Genomic DNA, 18,611 nt, shown 5'->3' on the forward strand with positions numbered 1-18,611 from the left:
TGATGAACAAGATGAACAAGATTGTATAGCTGTCTTGAGAACAATTCTATCGAACAACAGTGAAGTACATAATACGCGTCGTACTTTCCAATCTACCTGTGGCCTACCTTAAGCCTCCAAAGGGGATAAGAGCCACTGGTATCACGGGTAAAAAAGCGGGTTGTTTTGGTGCCTGCATTGAGGAGGTGTTCCGCTGGTAGGCCCTGAGTCTGGGAGATGTATCGAATCTGAAAGAGAAAGGAAGCAGGAACAGACAGAGCAAAAGGGAATGTAGGACCATAACCATAAACATAAACAATCAGAAGTTCTTTAAATCATCATGACAAGCACATGTCAGATAAGGACATTAAAAAATACACGTTCCAGCAAGTTGAAGGGTATTCAAGAGCGATATCGATTCGCAACTTTTGGATTATTACAGCCACTGCAGCAAGGAATGTACCTTCATAAACACACCGAATCATTAGGTCAGACAATTTTGTGGTGTTCAACATACCAGATTACACTTCCTCCTTTCATTACACTGGTATCAGTCGATTTTCTGAAACAAGTTCAGGAAGAGCATGAATGCAGACACACCGAGTGCTTTCCTGCAGTGCAAGTTAAATTGTGACAGAATTTGCTATGAGTAAAAACAACACCTGACATGTTAGCTCACTATTGTGTAGAGCCTGCAGCTGCTGGTTGCATCATTTTCTGGAGGCATGGCTGTGCCGCTGATGCAGTGTCCTCTATTACCAGTGCACTGGTACTAATTTTGCCGACCTCAGAAGGATGACAGGATGAGTCAATCCCACCTAGTGTTAATTCAGTTACCTACGAGGCTCAAACTCAGGAACCACCTCCTTCAAATTCACTGCTTTCCTTCCTGAAAGCCCCTGTAGTGTCCATCTTGTTTACCCTATGTACTCCGCCCCATACCTCTTCATTCCACAGATCTCCTAATGTCTCTGCTCCCCACTGTTTTGTGCTTCCCTCTACCACCCCTCTTGTCTCTTGCTCCCCTTGTTATAAGTTATGTGTGTTAGCTCTTATATGAGCCTCGACAATGTATATAAAAAGGCCAAAGGAAAAACCTAGAACATTGCTCAAATGATCGTTTCTACATCGCTTATAAATTTGTTTGATCAAACAACTGCCTTCTGTAAGAGACCAAGCCATGTGATAAAAAGTACAGCTTGCGATACAAATTGGTCAAAAATAATAATGAGCCAACTCAACAAAAGTAAACTGTAATCGGTCTGTGTGTCAGTGAGTGTGTGAGTGTGTGACTGCATGCATGTCTACTTTTTTGTATACATAGTCAAGGCTCGTGGAAGAGCGAGTACACTGGATGAATGAGGATGTAACAGGAAAAAAGGGGCAGTAGAGAGGGGAGGGGCAGAGGAAAACACCAACAGCAGGGTTGAAGGAGAAAGTAGAGGGAGACTTGGACAAACAATCAGTGTGGAATGAGGGGCAGGAAAGGACACATGGGGTGAACAAGATGGATACAGAGGGAAACTCTCAGGAAAGAAAAACTGTAAATTGGAAGAAGATGGACTTGTGGTGGGGGTTAATGAGGGTAGAAAAGATCAGGGTGTTGGATTGAGGATGATCTGAGATGGTGCTGAACAGCTGTTTTGAATATATTGAGGGAAGAATGAGATTGAAGAGGATGTGGAAATGTGGAAGTTGGTTCCACAAGTGGGAAAAAAGAGGAAGAAATGAGTCAAGGTGAAGAGTGATCCTGGATTTTGGGAGTTTCACCAGAAGGGGCTGATTGTGGATCATGTGAGCCCTGCAGAAACCTGGGAGGGGGACAAAGCATGGAAAGAGCAGATGGTGCAAGACCAGAAAGGAGGTGGTAGAAGACAGATTGACCACCGACCTGTCTGCAATGGCGAAGTGATAACCCATAGACTCGGCTTCAGTGTGGGAGAGTCCAATGATCTTGAAGGCCTTGGTTTCCATGGTGTCAAGTTGAGCAAGGTGTGAGGCAGGGTAACCAGCCCAGAGAGGAGAGAAGTACTCCATGAAGCTGCAGATGAAAGCCTTGGGTGTGGATAGGAGTTCAGGTGTGCCAAGGAGGGACTTTGTACAACGGATGATGCCCAGTCGGCAGCTGGCTTTGGTGGCCAACTTTGAAATGTGGTTGCCGAAGAAAGATCATGGCTGATAGTGAGACCTATGAGTGTGAATGACTGAACTTCCTGAAGAGGATTGTTAAAAAAGTATATGGGGGGGAGGGAGGGGGTTGCTAGACGGTCCTTTCCGAGAGAGATAATTAATGAGAGTGAGAGATTCGTCAGGATTGAAAGACATATTCCAGGTGTTTGACCATCTTGTGATTTTTTTCAAGGTCTGAAGACTAGGAAGAGGCTGCAGCCTGCCTGCCTAAAGGATGAAGGATGTCACTGTCTGAAGGATGAAGAATATTTTAACATAGATAATCAATTCTAAGATCTACTGCAATCTATATGCACTGGTGAGGCTCTGTATTGTAAACTGCCCAGTGTGGTTGCCGTTGGCTTTTTTTAAGCCAACTTTAGAGAAGCAAAATTCAGGGCAAATAAAATAACTTCGCTAATTAAGTAATAAGGCAAGGAATGGGCAGAGAAAGAATGAAATCAAATTGCCTTTTATTTAATGGTATTCATGCTCAAATGTACAGAATGTACAGAACTCAACGGTATATTATATGTGTGTGAGAATATAAGTATGAGGGGATGTGGCTGGATAATTTTTTTTTTACTATTCTGTGTACTAATAGGTAGATAGCCCTTTTCTTAAATCAGCTACAAAGTAAACACACTAAACCTTCAAAGCAGCACCAATTAAAAAAAATTACAAAGATGTATTTATTTTTTGCAAAATTAAACAATTTTTTTTACAAGTACTGTACATCAATTCGATACAATGGCTTGGCATCAATATAATGTAAGACTATTCAAATGCGCAGCACTGTGGTGCAAACACCCATGCCATTGTAAAAAAAAAAAATAACAAACTTTGATAAGAAGGAAAATACAAATAAATCAATAAAATATATGCAGAAAAATGCCATTTTTCATATATTTTGCTTTTTGTTTCTGCATTACCATCACAATAACTCAACAAAAATCCTACAAAATTAAAAACCACCCCAAATATTGAAAACCAAAACAAAACTTGCGCAAAGTCGATGGCACGCCATCACAAATCCCCACAATTTCCACCTAAAGCAAAATTGAAAGATGGCAATAAGTTCCACCAGGAATGACCCAATATCAAATTTTGAGTTAAAAAATTTCTGTTTTGACCCCTGTGACCCCAAGTCCACACGTGTTTTTGTGAAAAGCAGAAAGTACACTCCTCTGTTTGGCATGGACCGGGGTTAAAATCCAAAAATATCGCTCCATATTCCATGCGTCTCCCGATGTTGATTGCATATACAAAGTTTCATGAAAAAAATATTTTAAAATGTGCCCGTAATTGCATTTTTGGGGATTTGACCTTTTGACCCCATCCCTAAAAATGACTGCTCTTACACCTTTGTGCCATGTGTTGATCATAACTACCAAGTGTGGAGAATGTCTGCACAACCGTTCAGGAGATAGTGTGACAAACAGACAGACAGATGGAACCAATTACAATATCTACCCATTATTTTCAAAAAGCATGGGGATAAATAAAATTTGGCTTGTTTTGCATTCCCATCTGAGTGCAGATTCCCAGCAGGTGTGCTCATGCTTCGAGGACCCCAGGCTCAAATTCCAAATACAGTGTTGGTTGGTCCACTGTATCCTCGTGCCCTTGTCCTGATGAACAGAATCTATTGTCCCATGTTTTAACGAGGTTCTATCAAAACTACGCAAATAGTTGTGGTGGGATGGGTGGGGTGGGTTGAGGAGTTCTGGTTCGTGGGGGGGGGGGTTGATGACTTGGGGGTTGTGAGGGGAGGTAGTTTAAGAGTTGAAGTCACATTTTACATTCTGTGGATGTTCTGTGGGTCCCTGCTGGGTATATACAATAGGTTAATGGTGTCTGTCTGTCCACCCCCCCCACCCCGAACATGGAAATGTTCCCCAGAGAGAAAAAAAATATTAAATAAAAGCTGCTTCAAATTAATCCAAACCTATGGGAGAATAATATTTAAAAAATACTTGTACACTATAGATTGCTTCTTTGTGCAGATAACGAGCAGATAGTGCAACATTTAGAACCGAGATTCATCCAATGAAATGGTTTGAATAGATCAATAAGTTGTTAAACTCATGTTATTCTCTTCTTTTATTTAAGCACCAGGTGCATAAAATTACAACTCAAGACTTTCCTTTTTAAACCTCACATTTTGAGCTCTTTCAACCAGCGCAAGAATAAAAGGATTACTTTATTTTAAAAAAATCCCATCATGCTATTTTTACCACGGGCATCTGCGAGTACTATTAAAATAAAAAATACTGTAAATATATTTATTCAGATGTTGGCGAAGGGATCAAAGAGGAGGCAGAAACAAATACTAAATGGCAACCAACATTGATAGTCAATTGGCAGATTCCCAGCAGGTTTGCAACTTAAACACCTACTCAATTGGGAGACAAAGGCAGCAACGCTGGTAAACGACCACCAAAAGTAATGCCGCTGCAACGTGCACCTTACTCTCAAATTATGGTATAACAGGAATAAGACATAAGGAGGTTGTGATAAAACGTTAAGATTGTTATTTTTTTAATCCCTTTGGCCAACTAAATCAAGATGAGCTTTTTAGTGCATTACAGCATCGTACCTGATCATACTCGGAAGCACCAGGATACAAGGGCCATCCCAAGAACAGTTCGGCGATGACACATCCCAAAGACCACATGTCAATGGCCTCACTGAATGGTAGTCCCAAGATTATTTCAGGTGCTCTGGTCAAGAGAGGGTAGGGAGAAGGCACAGACATTAACACAAATGTGTCATTGGACCGACACATAAAGGCATGCCGAAGACAAGAAGCACAAGAAGAAACAAAGATAGACGCACGTTTACATCAGGTTAAATGTTTGAGGTGCAGCGCACAAATGCGCTAAGGAGATGTGCTAAGTTTATCATTCAATATTTACATCATGCAAAATACGAGTACGCCACACCTGTGAAGCAACGTCGTAACAATATGCCATATATTGCGATTTGTAAACAACAAGTAACTTTTATTGGTTGGAAAGAAAGAGTTCCTCGCGTTGCACACCTACAGAACTGATTTAAAGACAAATCAAGTTTAAAAGGTTTTGCTGATTAAGGAAACCACAAAAATGTGATGGATGTTTCATCTTCTCCCAACGCCATTGTTCAAAGATCCTGCATAAACTGTAGTCATCACAAGTCAGGGTAGTTCGTCACAAAACCAAGGACGAGGCAGAAGCAATTTGCTCCTAAGGGGTGGACTACGTGAGCAGCAACGCCTCAAGCTCAGCACGTGCACCGTAAACAAATTTCCTGCAGGGACATTTGCAAACGGGCTCGTTGCAATGAGTGGCTTACAAGCTCAGAATCAAGAGAATCCAATGCTTGTGAAATTTTCCACATCTCAAAGCACAAATGTAAAGGGATAAGAACAGCTGCGTTGATTATAACTGTGTATGTTAAAAGTTTGTAATCATTTGCGAATTGAAAGGTAATGCAAGATCATCCAAGCAAGTTTTCAGCTTTAAACGAGAAATGTTTTGCACAAATGTCACAAATCAAATTTCAAAACACTGCCAACAGACAATGGGTGCAGGGACGAACAAACTGCCTCATTGGGCCCTTGTCCTGGCTTGGTAGACCCTTGAAAAAATAAAGAAAGGTAGGAATGAAAAATAACCAAATCATATCAAAGGTTGTAGTGTTACGACAAAAGTAGTCCATCAGCCACTCAATCTCTCACTGAGTCATTTACATTGTGGAAGAAGAGAGAAGCATGTAAATAAAATACCCACAGTTCTTCCATGACCATACATGTTTACGATGGAGAGAAACATATATATATATATATATATATATATATATATATATATATATATATATATATATATATATATATATATATATATATATATATATATATATATATATATATATATATATATATATATATATATACACACACACATACACACACAGTACAACAAATAAGAGCAACTCTAACCCTGAATGCAGCATGACGCTGACGTCCTGCACATAACTTATACTCTGCGGCTCTGCATTCATTCATTTGTGACCGTAAATCTTGGACTTCAAAGGCCTGAGTGCCACACGGAGGCCATCCTCATTTGGATGTGACGTGTTGGTATAATTTAAGCGCATTCTGTCAGCATCATGTCACATTCAGGCTCAGAGTTGCTCTTTTTGTTTAATTTGTCTGCCTGACTGCAACCTCACCTCCTAACTGGTGATCAGCAGAGCAGAGACAACGTGTTCTGTGGCAGATGATGCTTGTTGCAAACAGGTTGTGTAGTATTTTTATTGGACTTAATCTGTGGCTTGCTACCTCATTAAGTTATGGACTTCAATATGTACATTATCTCACAAAAGTGAGTACACCCCTCACAAATATGTAAATAATTCAGTGTAACTTTTTAAGCAGCTGTGCTCGAAGCAAAAGCTTAGAGGTGATGACAGAGTAGACATTCTGCAAGATGTATGCAGGCACAAAACTGCCATTCCATAAAAACAATGTGGCATATTACGAATATTTGTGAAAGAGGAGGCAACAAAAGTGAGTACACCCCTGCTCTTGTCTGCACAAGAAGTAAGTCAAGCATGGTAAAATAGCTTCTATTTTCATCATTTTCTGCATATTTAAGTTAAAGAGTGTTAATGGTACAAATATGCACCAAACAATACACACAATGTCCATAGAGCTGCAACCTCCCTGGTATGTTAAAAGTGAAGAAGTGTACTCAATGCAGTAATTGTCTATCTGCTTGCTGAATAAATAATGGCATCGGACATACTGCACCAATCGCCATTGAGAAAGCAGCATGGCTCCTCATGATAAAGACCTCTCGAAAGATGTCAAAGATCGAATCGTTGCCCAACATAAAGATGGCCAAGGATACAAGAAGATCATTGCTTCTTTGAAAGTAAGCCCCAACACCATGGCCAAGGTGATCCAGAGGTTCTCCAAGAAGCATACAACTGAGTTGCGCTCACCAGGGCAGACCAGCAAAGATGACTGCACGTACTGTTCACCAAGTTCAGAAACTAGTCCTCCAAGATGGACGACAAAGTGCCGCCAAGATTGCTGAAGAGATTTCTGCAGCTTCTGGCCAGTTTGTTATGCGCAAACTATACGTCGCACACTCCATCGTATCGGGTTGCATGGGCGTCGTCCAAGGCGTAAGCCTCTCCTGAAGCAGAGCCACAAGAAAGCTTGCAAACAGTTTGCTGAAGCACATCAATCCAAGCCCCTGGACTACTGGCAACATGTCCTCTGGTCTGATGAAACGAAGATCAATTTGTTTGGATCTGATGGAGTGCAGCGTGTCTGGCGGCGACCTGGGGAACAGTACCAAGACAAGTGCGTTATCCCTACTGTCAAGCATGGTGGTGGTTGTGTCATGGTTTGGGGATGCATGAGTGCTGCCGGTACTGGAGAGCTCAAGCTCATCGAGGGAAACATGGTTTCTACGGTGTACTGTGACATCCTGAAGGAGATGTTACGCTCCCTGCGAAGACTTGGTGGAGGAGCTGTATATCAGCACGAAAACGATCGGAAGCATCGTAGTACAGTCAAAATGTTGGATGATCTCCCACAAATTGCAAGAAAAGCAAACTCAACAGATTTTGATTCCTGGATATGTCCTCAGTGACAGATAAAAAAGTCCGAAGGGATCCTCCGGGGGAAAGTCCTGAAATCATGGAAGTCCAATATGGCCGCCACACGGCTTCGGGGAAAATGAGAAAATTGTAAAGATTGATATATTAAAATGTAAAGATATGTTTTTCTGCATTCTTATTGTTTCTAGTTATGGTCAGGATATTGATATACAAGAATAATTATTTTAAAAAGTGAAATGTATTGAGGGTAAAATAAAAAATTAGAGCTTTTTTGTCCAAAAATGTCGATTTTTTGTCTGAAAATTTTTTTTTTATCTGATACTGATTTTGGCTCCTGGACCAAACAAAATAAGAAATATTGAAGACAGAAGATGAAATCAAGTCTATGGCAATACAATATAATTACGTAAATCATTGAAACATGACAAAATTCACAATTCCACTCAGGGCAATCACATCTGCCTGTCGAAGGTTTCGAAATGAAAATGAAAATTCGCATTTAACTCAGAAACTACATCCATTATAAACTTACCATACATGTTGAGAAAAATCAAGCGTATTAAAGTTAGAACTTGACAATGTCGTCATCATCCTCATCATTGTGACATGGAGTGTTTGTGCAGCCAGAGCCCCGGTAGTTTCCACAAGCTGGAGTGCACTCAATGTTGTGCTTCTTGCATGTGCATCTCATGGTGCTACATTCAGCCTGGCAGTTGCACCTAATGATACGTAGCATCTTTTCAGGAGCTGGAGCTATTGATGTCTGAAGTGGCACAAAACCCTCGTCACACTTCTGCCAACCCCAGTCTTTCGGAAGAAGTTCATCTGCACATCCCTTCGATTCTTGGACTTGCAGATGCATGCGCAGGCTGTGATACTTTGCTGCTTCTGATGTTGGTGGTAACGTCTGTGGTTGCAGGTGAGAGGAGCTCGAAGCCACCTTGTCCCAGTACCGCTGATACCGGATGGTGTCCAGGGTGTCAGTTGACTTTCCGTTGTAGATTATCACCAATGTTTTTTCTCCTGCATCTGCCACATCACATAAGGAAGCTGGATATGCATCAAAAACCTTGGCCTGCTCACGGAATGTGTTGTTTGCTTTGATCTTTTTGAGGGAAGCTCCCTTTCCAATCCCATGAAGACGAGATGTCGTGTCGCACCCATGAACTGCATGTAGAAACAGTATGTGCTTGCATATGTCTATACCAATCATTTTCTTTGTAGTCTTGATGTTCCAGATGTGAGGCTTCTTCGTGTTCTTCTTTGGCTCGGGACAAAATAAGAGGTCATGGGATTCTAAGCTTGCATTGTAGCATAGGAGGACGAGGAGGTCTGTGTCATCACCAACTAACACAGTGTTGGTGACAGTAGCAGACTGCACGGCCTTCAGTACAATCAGGAGATCAGCATCCAGTGAGGCATGGTGTGTCTCACAGTTCTTCTTCTGAAGCTCTTCACTCAACATAAAAATGAATCGCTGTTTATTCTGCCTATTGGCAAGAAACTGTTCCTTCTTCATTGTGAGACGCATGTCAGCTGTAAATGTCACAGTAGTGCCAGCATTCCCTTTAGACCGTCTCTGGTGTGTCATGCCCTTCGTGTTAGTACTCTCATAACCATCAAACACGACTATGGCATCTCCGTACTTCTTCGTTACATAATCAGTGTACTGGTGGCAGATATCTCTGTATGTAGATCCACGAGACCATGGAATGCGTTGAACAAGTGCCCCGCCATCCAAAACATTCTGTTACCCATCATTGGGGATATCGGGTGGGACATCGGATCCAAGAAGATCCCAGATGGCATCAGCAAAGACTGGCTTGTGTGCTTCTCGGAGCTGAAGAGAGGAATCAAAGAGGGCTGGTGGATAGCTGCACAGTTCATATTTGAAGGCCGACTCCAGTTCTTCTGCTGTCTGTGCAACAGTGATCAGTCTCTGGAAGCGGAGTTGTGGGTCAACCTGGACTTGCTCTCCATCAATCTTGACAGATGACTTCATGCTGAGGGTGACAACTTGGTCTTTCCTCTTAAATGTGTACGCGGCAGGTGTTTTCCCATCTATACATTTCAATATTTTGGCTCCTACAGCATGTGCTCTATCGACGTTGATGGTGGGGTGTGCATGAACTCCAGTGGCAATGTTCCTCAGACGTGGATCACGACTGAACGGATTCCGTTCCTGTAAATACTGAAGAGCTGATAGTGTGTCCTTCCAGTCACGAGACTGTCTTGTCTTGGTCATGTCCTTCTTATGCTCTCCAGTGTTGTAGTTCACACCTGTGAGCTCCTGCATTGCCTGGTTTATTTCTGCACAGACAAGCATTGATAGTAGCCATACCAGCCGTTGTTGCTGTCATTCCTCGCCCTCGTGTGAGCCCCCTGCTGGTCTTCAAACTTCTCATCAGAACTTGTTCGATGATCAGGTCAGATGAAAGACCTGCCCACAGACGATCACTTCATCGAACCACATGGAACCCCTTATCAAAACGTTGTTGGACATTGGGATGTTGAGTTTTGAGGTTGTACATCTGCTGCAGATACACCCTCGCAGATTTGGAATACAGGTTGTGGCCCGAGGCTGCCAGGTAAGGCAGCATTTCCTGGATGGCCTGTAGATGTAGTGCCCAGTTCCCAGTGCGCTCTGCCCGGATGTATTTGCGTAGAATGTCGAGCATGTCCATATACTGAACCCAGAGCGCTGAAGTTCTAGAAGATATCTTTGCAGACTCGGCATGCTTCTGAAGGTGGTCTTTGATTCATTTCAAGACGTCAGACTTGCATACTTCTTCCACAGACTGGGGTTGGCAGAAGTGTGACGAGGGTTTTGTGCCACTTCAGACATCAATAGCTCCAGCTCCTGAAAATATGTTACGTGTCATGAGGTGCAACTGCCAGGCTGAATGTAGCACCATAAGATGCACATGCAAGAAGCACAACATTGAGTGCACTCCAGCTTGAAGGCTGCACAAACACTCCATGTGACAATGATGAGGATGATGACGACATTGTCGAGTTCTCACCTTTATACGCTTGATTTTTCTCAACATGTATAGTAAGTTTATAATGGATGTAGTTTCTGAGTTTAATGTGAACTTTCATTTTCATTTCGAAACCTTCGTCAGGCAGATGTGATTGCCCCGAGTGGAATTGTGAATTCTGTCATGTTTCAATGATTTGCATAATTATATTGTATTGCCATAGACTTGATTTTATCTTGTGTCTTCAACGTTTCTTTTTTTTTTGTCCAGGAGCCAAAATCAGTATCAGGTAAATATTTTTTTTTTAGGGAAAAAAATTGACATTTTTGGACAAAAAAAGCTCTAATTTTTTATTTTACCCTCAATACATTTCACTTTTTTATAATTATTCTTGAACATCAATATACTGACCATAACGAGAAACAATTAGAATGCATAAAAACATATATTTACATCTTAAAATATCAATCTTTACAATTTTCTCATTTTCCCTGAAGCCGGGTGGTGGCCATATTGGACTTCCATGATTTCAGGACTTTCCCCTCGGAGGATCCCTTAGGACTTTTTATCTGTCACTGAGGACATATCCAGGAATCAAAATCTGTTGAGTTTGCTTTTGTTGAAATTTGTGGGAGGTTGACCGAATATTTCTGCTAAAATGCCTGTACTATCATTCCAAGAAGACAACTGCCTTTTTGAAGAATTAGAAGGTCAATGTGTTGGAGTGGCCAAGCATGTCACCTGATCTAAACCCAATAGAACACCTGTGGGGCATCCTGAAATGTAAGGTTGAGGGACGAAAGGTGCCCAACATCACGCAACTTCGAGAAGTCATTGCAGAGGAGTGAAACAGGATCCCAGCAAAGACATGTGGAACACTGGTCAACTCCAGACCGAGTAGAATAGCTGCTGTGCTCAAAAACAATGGTGGACATACAAAATACTGAAAACAATAACGCTTCAATGTGAGAAAGTACATAGGGTGTACTCACTTTTGTTGCCCCCCTCCCCCCCCCCCTTTTCACAGATATGCCCAGTGTGCCACATTGTTTCCACAGAATAAATGTTTTGGGCCTGTACATGTACAACAGAATGTCTACTCTATCATTTATTAACCTCCTCCATCGAAGATCGGAGGTTACTGTTTTCAACCCCTTTCTGTTTTTGTTTGTTTGCTTGTGAACAGTATTACGGAAAAATTCCTCGACAGATTTCGACGAAACTTGGTGGGGGGGGGAGGGGGTTAGGTATGGTCCAAGGATCATGCCATTAGATTTTGGACTTGGTCCCCCCCCAAAAAAAAAAATTGTTAGAGAAAAGAATTTTTTTTTTGCATTTCTACATGCTTTAAGTGATTTCCAACCCCCCCCCCAAAAAAAAAAATTGTTAGAGAAAAAAAAAATTTGCAACTTTTTTTTCAACAAAATTTTGATTTCTTTTTTTTGCATTTCTACATGTTTTAAGTGATTTCCACCCCCCCCTAAAAAAATGTTGGAGAAAAGAACTATAACTGTCAGCACTGTTGACATCATATTTAATGAATAACATATAAGGTTCACTTGAGTGAACCAGCAGTATTGGCGGCGGAGGTTTTGCACTCTCCCGAGTGCTCCCCTCTAGTTTGAGTCTTGTGTTTATAATACATCGAATTAAAGAGTTACAACAAAATATGTACATTTTTGTAAAGGGTATACTCACTTTTGTGAGATACTGCATATATATATATATATATATATATATATATATATATATATATATATATATATATATATATATATATATATATATATATATATATATATATATATATATATACATATACATATATATATACATATACATATACATACATATATACATATATATATATATATATATATATATATATATATATATATATATATATATATATATATATATATATATATATATATATATACACATATATGTATATCCATAGCAATAGCCATATCCATATCCACAGCCATATCCATGTCCATATCCAAAGCCGTATCCACATCCTTATCCATAGCCATATCCATAGCCGTATCCGTATCTGTATCCATATCAATAGCCGTATCCATATCAATATCCAGAGCCGTATCTGTATCCGTATCCGTATCCATATCCATTCCTAGCCATATCCATATCCGTATCCACATCCATATCCATAGCCATTATCCATATCCATAGCTATATCCGTATCCGTATCCGTATCCATATCCGTATCCATATCCAGACCCATATCCATATCTCTATCTGTATCCATAGCCGTATCCATATCCATATCCACAACCATGTCCATAGCCGTATCCACATCCATATCCATAGCCGTATCCATATCTGTATCCGTATCCATATCCATAGCCTTATTCATATCCATTCATAGCCATATTCATATCCACATCCATATCCATAGCCATTATCCATATCCAGAGCCATATCCGTATCTATATCCATAGCGGTATTCATATCCAGACCCATATCCGTATCTATATCCATATCCATATCCATGGCCGTATCCCTATCCATAGCCATATCCGTATCTATATCCATATCCGTATCCATTGCCGTATCCATATCCATAGCCATATGCGTATCTATATCCATATCCATATCCATAGCCGTATCCGTATCCATAGCCGTATCCATATCCAGAGCCATATCCGTATCCATATCCATAGCCGTATCCGTATCCATAACCGTCTCCATATCCATATCCACAGCCATATCCATGTCCATATCCATAGCCGTATCCACATCCATATCCATATCCATAGCCGTTATCCATATCCATAGCTATATCTGTCTCCGTATCCGTATCCATATCCAGACCCATATCCATATCTATATCTGTATCCATAGCCATATCCATATCCATATCCACAGCCATGTCCATCGCCGTATCCACATCCAGATCCATATCCATTGCCGTATCCATATCCTTCTCCATAGCCGTATCTGTATCCGTATCCATATCCATAGCCGTATTCATATCCATTCATAGCCATATTCATATCCAGATCCATATCCATAGCCATTATCCATATCCATAGCGGTATTCATATCCAGACCCATATCCGTATCTATATCCATATCCATATCCATGGCCGTATCCCTATCCATAGCCATATCCGTATCTATATCCATATCCGTATCCATTGCCGTATCCATATCCATAGCCATATGCGTATCTATATCCATATCCATATCCATAGCCGTATCCATATCCGTATACATAGCCGTATCCATATCCATATCCATATCCATAGCCGTATCCATAGCCGTAACCATATCCACAGCCATATCCATGTCCATATCCATAGCCGTATCCACATCCATATCCATACCCATAGCCATATCCATAGCCATATCTGTATCCATATCCATATCAATATCCATAGCCGTATCTCTATCCATATCTGTATCCGTATCCATATCCAAAACCATTATCCATATCCATAGCCATATCCATATCCGTATCCATAGCCTTATCTAGAGCCATATCTGTATCTATATCCATATCCGTATCCATATCCATAGCCATATCCGTGTCCGTATCCATAGCCGTATCCATATCCGAATCCATCAGACGAGGTAGTATAATGGGAAGAGCTTCCGCTCTACATCTAGGAGGGAGGTGGTTCAAACTCCGGCCGAGTCATATCAAGGATTTTAGAAATGGCACGTGCTGGTTGGCACAAAACATTTAAAAGCTAGAGAAAAGATAAAGAATGCTGGAAAGGTAATGGCAAACCAACTCGTATAACCCTTGCCAATAAACTGTTTCACAGTACAAACACTTTGTAAAAAATGTTACATTAAAAAAACAAAAAAATTATATACATATATATATATATATATACACATATATACACATATATACACATATATACACATATATACACATATATACACAATACACATATATAGTCACAGGTCTGGCCGGTTAGTTTGATCCCCCAGACCCAATGGTGGTGGGCAGGCGGTTAACATCGACCAGGCCCGGATCACCGAGTGGTTTTCTTTCGGAGGCGGATACGTGATCCTGAGAGATTATGACACACACGGGAGGGGAAGGGCAGCACTGGCGGAGTGACGGAACTGGCGGAGATGGATGCACAGCACAAGGGGTTGATACTCAAACCCCATGACCAATACATGGACACAGCAAAGTAAAATATAGGTGGGGATTTAATGAAAATAGAAATATTTACAAGGGTAATTCAAAATGTAATAATAATACATGAAGTAAATTAAGGTCTAAATTTGAGGTGTCTCTACACATGGACTTTAATAGACAAGGGGAAAACGAAACAAAAGAAAATCCTCCCTTTACTCTGGCACTTAGCTTTGTCCAGATATGGTCTTTATTGAACTTTGGGATTGAGGTGCTTCGTCCTGCATGGGAAGACGTGCCGAAAAATGGCGCCGATCTGCTCTCTGGGTGGGAAATGTACGTGAGGTAATTTGTGAGGTACGTGAGGTATTCAACACCACAACTCACCAACCACCGTATGGCTTCCTCATTGATCACGCTTGCCAACGCCCATTTCTGCAGAATGGCGCCGCTCTCTTCGGTAACATGCAAGAGGCTTCGAGGTCCGTCTCTCAGGACCAGCCAAGAGTCAATCACTGGCATCTTGGTCCACCACGCAAGCCAATTAGCCTCAGCCCGAATATGAGAATCACGCAGAATTCTTCATGCATCGAAGGAAAGCCAGCAGTAATGCCCTGATCTTACACATAATCCCCTCGCTCCCTCATTTCTTGACCGCATGCGTCCCTTACACCGAACTCCAACCAACCAAACAAAAACCTCTTCCTTCTGACGTCATGCCCATCAGTCATCCATTTCCAGGTGTGGCTTACTGGCATGAATAATCGGGAAGGCGGTGTCTCTGCCTGCTCGGCATGTTTTACTTGCTTGTTGGTATTGTTGTTGTTGTTGTTGTTGTTGTTGTTGTTGTTGTTGTTGTTGTTGTTGTTATAAAAACACTTCTTTCATGACTGGCTTGTATATACAAAAACGTAGTTAAGATCACAGGTGGCAATTACATACTGGGAGAAATTGGTCTTAATCCCTGTCTTAATTAACACAGCACCCCCCCTGCCCCCCTCTCCGTGTGGTGACAACACAAGCTCAGAGTCTCCCTACTTCATTTACATCGAGATGTCTCCTACACATCCACGGACAAAGCAACTCTATACAATCCTTACTTTGCTATGAAATTCCTCCACCGACTATATATATATATATATATATATATATATATATATATATATATATATATATATATATATATATATATATATATATATATATATATATATATATATATATATCTTCTTCTTCTTCTTCTTTCAGCTGCTCCCGTTAGGGGTCGCCACAGCGAATCATCATTATGATCCGCATAGTGATTTGGCCCATGTTTTTAGGATGTTTAATTAGGTATGCCATGCTGTTCGAGTTTACCAGGATCTCGATGTAAGAAGTAGCAATTCAGTGGTGATAAGTTGTTTAGTCCATGTCTGTCCATTTCTTCAAGGGGGAAATGATAATTGTCACGTAATTAGATAGGGAGACAGGATAGGGTAAGTGTGTCTGCGTAAACCCTGTTAGTATTCCCTGGAGGCTTGCCATGATGTCACAGGACAGTGCTGCGGATGGCTCCGCCCCGTGATCACGATTGGCGGAAGGCGACGGCGGAGGGCCAATAAAACGGCTCGATTGGAAGTGACGAGGACTCGAGGATAAAAAGGTTCTGTTTGGGGAAAAGGGGTGGGAGGAAGAAGATCGGTAAAGAAAAAACGGTTTTGGTGGAGGCTGTTGTGCTGGGAGCGTGCTGTTTTGTTGCGCTGATTCGATCCTGGATTGATCGTGTCTCATGGCCTTGCTGTTCCTCGTGCCTCACCTCGGTTGGCTCTGGGGTTCTGCTGGCTCGGAGTACGGGGTCGAACGGCAGGCGGACCTGCCTCCCTCTCCTGCTCGCAACTTGGCGCCAGAACTGGCTCCCTGGTGGCTGTGAGCGGACTTGCGCCGACACCAGGAGGTCGACAGCACCACGGTGTCTCCTGCCCCTGACGAGCGCAACGCCAGCTCGTCTGACGCCAATCCAGGGACTCTTGCGTCTACACCACGGGCCAGCCTGACCACCAGGACCAGCTACGTTGTGTGTGTGTGTGTGTGTGTGTGTGTGTGTGTGTGTGTGTGTGTGTGTGTGTGTGTGTGTGTGTGTGTGTGTGTGTGTGTGTGTGTGTGTGTGTGTGTGTACCTGGCGCCTTAGAGGGTTCGAGATTTGTATATCCATTGGAATTGTTTGTGTTTTCCGCACGCCCGAACCCACACCACCATCCCGTCGATCGCCCCGTATCCCTCCTCTTGCCGAGTCTTATTATTATTTCTGGTTAGAGAAATAAACACTATTAACTCAGTGAAAAGCGACTCGTGCCACCTTCCTCGTCCCGTTTGCGGTAGAGCAATTAAAACCGCCATCTTTGGGTTATAAAGAAAATAAACCGCCTCCATCGTTTCGGCTCATTCTACGTTGGCGGGACTGTTCAAGTCCCGTGGACGTCACATTGGTGTCAGGGTGTTGGATGTTCGAACCCCTCTAAATTATATTTGGTATCGGGAGAATATACCAAGATTAAAATCTCGCCACGAATTGGAATATAAAATTACTACAGAAAAACGCGGGAAAATTTTGGCGAGAGATTTCAAATTAAATTTAATTGGCGGCAAACGGGACTTCTGCACCATGGCGGATGTGCAGATGTTTGAGGAGGAAGGCCACGTGTCTGGCAGCGAGTTGGGGGAAGAAGGGAGAGACGGGGGTAGGATCGAAACCTCCCCCATTCCGAGCGTGGACCGTGCTTCATTGCCCGTAATGGAGCCGGCAGCACCGGAAACCGGCGCGATGTCGATCTGGACAATGTTGGAACGTTTAATGAGTGCAATTACAGCACAGAGGGCAGAAATGACAGATCAATTGGGGGTAATGGGGCAACAGTTGGGTGCACGGATTGATTTAATGAGGGATGAATTGGGGGAAAATATGGAGAAAATGAAAACTGAGATGCAGGAGTGTGTGGATGTTCAATTGGGGGAAATACAAAGTAAATTCGAGGATAGATTGGAGGAAACAAAGGTAGAAATTACATTGGAGGGGGAAAATATACGGAAAAAATTGGTAGATAAAATTGATGCAACGAACATTCGGGTTGATAAAGTGGATGAAAGCCTGGAACGTCATCGTGCCTGTGTGGATGCTCGTATGCAGCTGCAAGTAGAAGAGTGGGGAGAGCTGAGGAAGCAAGGGATGAATTTGGCGGAGGAGGTAAAAGGATTGGAGGCTTGTTTGGACGAACAAGATAAAATTATGAGCCAAGATGAAGTTTTGGATAAAGGCCTGGTAGAGCCGTCTTTTGTAAGTAGAGTGTCCGGGTTGGTTGAGGAGCAGCTACAAACTCGCGACGGAGCCTTGGAGGAGGTTGTGCGGGCCCAGAAGATCCTGCGGGAAGAGGTGAATCGGTCCATTCAACGTTTGGAACAGGAGGAAAAATTGACCCATGAGACACTCACCACAAAACATCTTTGGCCACAGTGGGCTCCGAAATTGGATACGCAGCCACAAGGGTGTTTGATCCCTGGGCTGGATTCGGACAAGGGAGAAACTAGGAAGCGGGCCACCAGAAAAGTGATCCCCCTGGTAAATTTTGACGGGTCAGGGAGCCTTGAAGCTTTTCTGACGCAATTTGAGTGTATTTCCCGACTAAACGGGTGGAATGAGCGGGAACGTACAGGGAATTTGGTGGCAACATTGCGGGGACCAGCCGCAGATGTGTTAAACGTGATCGCGGAGG

General features: G+C 42.2%; 1 protein-coding gene across 2 annotated transcripts in view; it reads right to left on the bottom strand.

Moving 5' to 3' along the window:
- LOC147034882 (homeodomain-interacting protein kinase 2-like) overlaps positions 1-18,611 on the bottom strand; it is a 123,094-nt gene that overhangs the window by 49,161 nt on the left and 55,322 nt on the right. For both annotated transcript variants that reach the window (XM_085890547.1, XM_085890539.1), the window contains exons 3-4: positions 4,748-4,871; positions 108-227 (exon numbers count right to left, since the gene is read on the bottom strand). In XM_085890547.1, coding sequence (XP_085746673.1) covers positions 108-227; positions 4,748-4,871 — 244 coding nt within the window. The remainder of the gene's footprint in view (positions 1-107; positions 228-4,747; positions 4,872-18,611) is intronic.

The sequence above is a fragment of the Eptatretus burgeri genome, chromosome 1, assembly GCF_056783735.1.
Source record: "Eptatretus burgeri isolate ZD-2024b chromosome 1, Ebu_testis_v1, whole genome shotgun sequence".
NCBI classification, from domain to species: Eukaryota; Metazoa; Chordata; class Myxini; order Myxiniformes; family Myxinidae; genus Eptatretus; species Eptatretus burgeri.